General features: G+C 34.8%; 1 protein-coding gene across 1 annotated transcript; it reads right to left on the bottom strand.

Annotated features, from left to right (window-relative positions):
* Positions 1 to 611: 611 nt before the first annotated feature.
* On the bottom strand, positions 612 to 1,412 carry LOTGIDRAFT_146961 (hypothetical protein; the record flags this gene model as incomplete). Its single annotated transcript, XM_009050942.1, has 1 exon — positions 612 to 1,412. A coding segment is annotated over one exon (801 nt), but the record flags the coding sequence as incomplete, so codon positions are not given.
* Between the last annotated feature and the right edge of the window lie 4 nt (positions 1,413 to 1,416).

Genomic DNA, 1,416 nt, shown 5'->3' with positions numbered 1-1,416 from the left:
TTTCCCTGCAATCTTTTACATGTCAGAGAAATTAGTCGTACTGGATAGAACGGCTTCAATTATAATTGTCAAACAGTGTATACTAGACTGTACACCGCTTTATTACTCTCCAATTATTTCAAACTTACCCCCTTGGGAACAAACACCCTAAATTAAATGATAAAATGGACTGGACTAACGATCAAACAAGACAGATCAAAAAGATTATCAGAACACATTACAAAATTGACAAAAAGACACTTGATAAGAGAACGTAAGTTACAGTTCATATGCAACAAAAAGCTGAAATCCATAATCTCTACGCTTATACAAAGCGATACGATAATGGGAGTTTCAAATACCAGCTGCTTTGTGATCTGGCCAATATCTTTCACGACGATTGTTCTCTTCTTATTCTGGGGTCTTGGATGGTATATCCAATACAATAAGACAAAATCCACGATTTTCCAGAAATGTCAAAATATACAACAACAAAAAAAACACGGAAAATACGATGTACTCTGCCGTAATAGCAACATGAAACGATGTTCATGTATATGTAACTGCATATAGTTTGATATTTTACTGGACAACATTCTTTGATCTTAAGCTGTTGAATATTTGCTAAATTGCTAATATTCGTCTTTTGCTATGATAAATAGCAACGCACAACATGAAGAAAGTACAATGGTTGTAAAAATGTATAAACACAACTTATCAACTGATAATGCCACGATATTCCAATTTTTGATCCTGTCGTCAGAACTACCAAGATCAATTTTATTACTGGCTGACTTCTTCATGATTCGTGTCAGGAATTGCAGGTGTGATGGAATCGGTTTGTCTGCAGATCTATGATGTATTCTGATGACGTATACTGTTAAAAGTACCGATACGGTATTTATTAGAAGCTGCAGTGATAAGTAGATGGTAATTATTGGTATATTAGTAGATGTTGTAGGTAACATACCACTCACGACACTAATAAATACAGCTAAGGACAATAGTACTGTTAAAACATAGCTCAATTTCTCACCAGACTCCGCGGGCACTACAAATACTGCCAGATTTAAAAAAGAGAGGACTATTACTGGCAAATATACATTCAAGAGAATAAAAGCTGATCTGCGCTTTAACTTTAATAGAACTTTATGTTCAGGTCGTTCTGTGAGATCCTTCTGTGGAGTTTCTTGTAACTCTAAATCGATCACATCCCATTCTCCGTTTTCTTGCTTACTTGTAAATCTCGGTCCCTCTTCAAAATATATGTTGAGTTGTTGCATACTGTAATCTATAGCCATGATATATATAGTGCAGGTTTGGGAATCGAATGGAAAATAAGTCATATCTAACTGACAATAAAATGTAAAGACGGATGCAGGAGTCCAATTTATTTGACCATTATAGCTAATCATGTAAGGATGTTGATCATCTGAA

The sequence above is a fragment of the Lottia gigantea genome, assembly GCF_000327385.1.
Source record: "Lottia gigantea unplaced genomic scaffold LOTGIsca_1596, whole genome shotgun sequence".
Taxonomy (NCBI): Eukaryota; Metazoa; Mollusca; class Gastropoda; family Lottiidae; genus Lottia; species Lottia gigantea.
This window is presented reverse-complemented; position numbering and strand designations above follow the sequence as displayed.